General features: G+C 40.3%; 1 protein-coding gene across 1 annotated transcript; it reads right to left on the reverse strand.

The window, feature by feature from the left end:
* Window positions 1–388: 388 nt before the first annotated feature.
* On the reverse strand, window positions 389–1,351 carry LOC123936062 (olfactory receptor 2T29-like). The gene has a single exon (XM_045996841.1). The coding sequence runs from the start codon at window positions 1,349–1,351 to the stop codon at window positions 389–391; it is 963 nt and encodes a 320-aa protein (XP_045852797.1).
* Window positions 1,352–1,621: the final 270 nt, after the last annotated feature.

Raw genomic sequence — 1,621 nt, forward strand, 5'->3', positions numbered from 1 at the left:
ATAATAATAGTACAATTAACACTCCTATCACCTTTTGCCTAGATTCTCCTATAAGTTTATACTCCATTTGGTTTATCACCTCTCTCTCCATCTCTCTTTCATCAGTTGTACACCTTATGATCTTTGTTTCTAAATATTTTATCACTTACTTCTTAATAATATGAATATTGAGAAAAATACAACATGAATACAATACAATTGTACAAGCACTTTGAATGCAGAAGTGTAAAAAGGAAGAACTTTCCAGTACAGGGACATAATGCTTTCAAAAGTGACAAAGAGATGATGACACATTATGTTATAAGAATCTGAAGAAAAATATTGCCAAAAGTCCTAAAGTTTTGATTTGTAGAGTGAAGGGGGAAAAACACATTAGTACAAATATTCCCTACTTCATAGTTTCCTGTAGGACAGATCCCACATTCAACAATATTTTTAGGGCCCTTGTTACATCCTTATTCCTAAGACTATAAATTAAAGGATTTAGAACAGGAGTGAGTATAGTGTAAAAGACAGATACAATCATGTCCTTCTTTGGGGTGTGATAGGAGGTGGGAAGCATGTAGGTATAGACAGCAGCACCATAGAAGAGGATGACTACCATCATGTGGGAAGAACAAGTGGCAAAGGCCTTCTTCCATCCCTCTGCTGAGTTCATCCTGTGGATGGTGAAGAGGATGAAAGAATAGGAGCTTGAAATGATTGTCACAGGGATGAGGAGCATGAGAACACAGCACAGGTACATGAGGGTCTCATAGAGGGAAGTGTCTGAGCAGGAAAGCTTCATTACAGCAGGGACCTCACAGAAGAAATGATGGATCTCCCGGGATCTACAGAAGAGGAAGGTCATGCTGACGGGTGTGAGCATAAATCCATCCACAGATCCTAGAAACCAGGAAGAAGACACCAAGAGGAGACACACCCTATAGTTCATGAGGATAGGATAACGGAGTGGATGGCAGATGGCCACATAGCGGTCATAGGCCATGGCAGCTAGAAGGAAAAATTCTGAACCTCCTAGTGTCAGATAGAGAAACATCTGCAACCCACATTCAGGGGCTGAGATCTTATTCACTCCTGTGACCTGGTCCATGAGCATCTTGGGCACAGTGACAGAAATGTACATCACATCCATGAGAGACAATTGGGTGATAAAAAAGTACATGGGGTTATGAAGGTGAACATCACAGTGTATCAGAAGGATCAGGATGGTGTTTCCAGACAAGGCCATCAGGAAAACTACAAAAATCACCACACAAAGGAGATCTGGGTACTTGGATTGAATGAAGAGTCCCACTAGGTCAAAATCTGATCGTCCAGTATAGTTGGCCACCCAAGTTGTATTCTCCATTGGATCACCTAGAAGAACTATGGAGTTGACAGATCACTCATGGGATATGACCACCCAAAATAACTGTGTGTGTGTGTGTGTGTGTGTGTATGCACATATGCACGTGAGCACGTGTGCATGTTTACACATAGCAACCTGGGTGCCAATAAGGGAAAGTTCCAAGGACCTGTAAATTTTTAGATTATAAATTACCTATAATTGACCAAATTTATTAGAAATCTAAGAATTCACAACTATGGTTCAAAGATATCAATACTTAGTCATTCCACC

This window comes from Meles meles, unplaced genomic scaffold (assembly GCF_922984935.1).
Source record: "Meles meles unplaced genomic scaffold, mMelMel3.1 paternal haplotype, whole genome shotgun sequence".
Taxonomy (NCBI): domain Eukaryota; kingdom Metazoa; phylum Chordata; class Mammalia; order Carnivora; family Mustelidae; genus Meles; species Meles meles.

What these genes read in the sequence shown, in the direction of transcription:
- LOC123936062 (XM_045996841.1), bottom strand. Translation starts at nt 1,351, where the DNA reads ATGGAGAATACAACTTGGGTGGCCAACTATACTGGACGATCAGATTTT.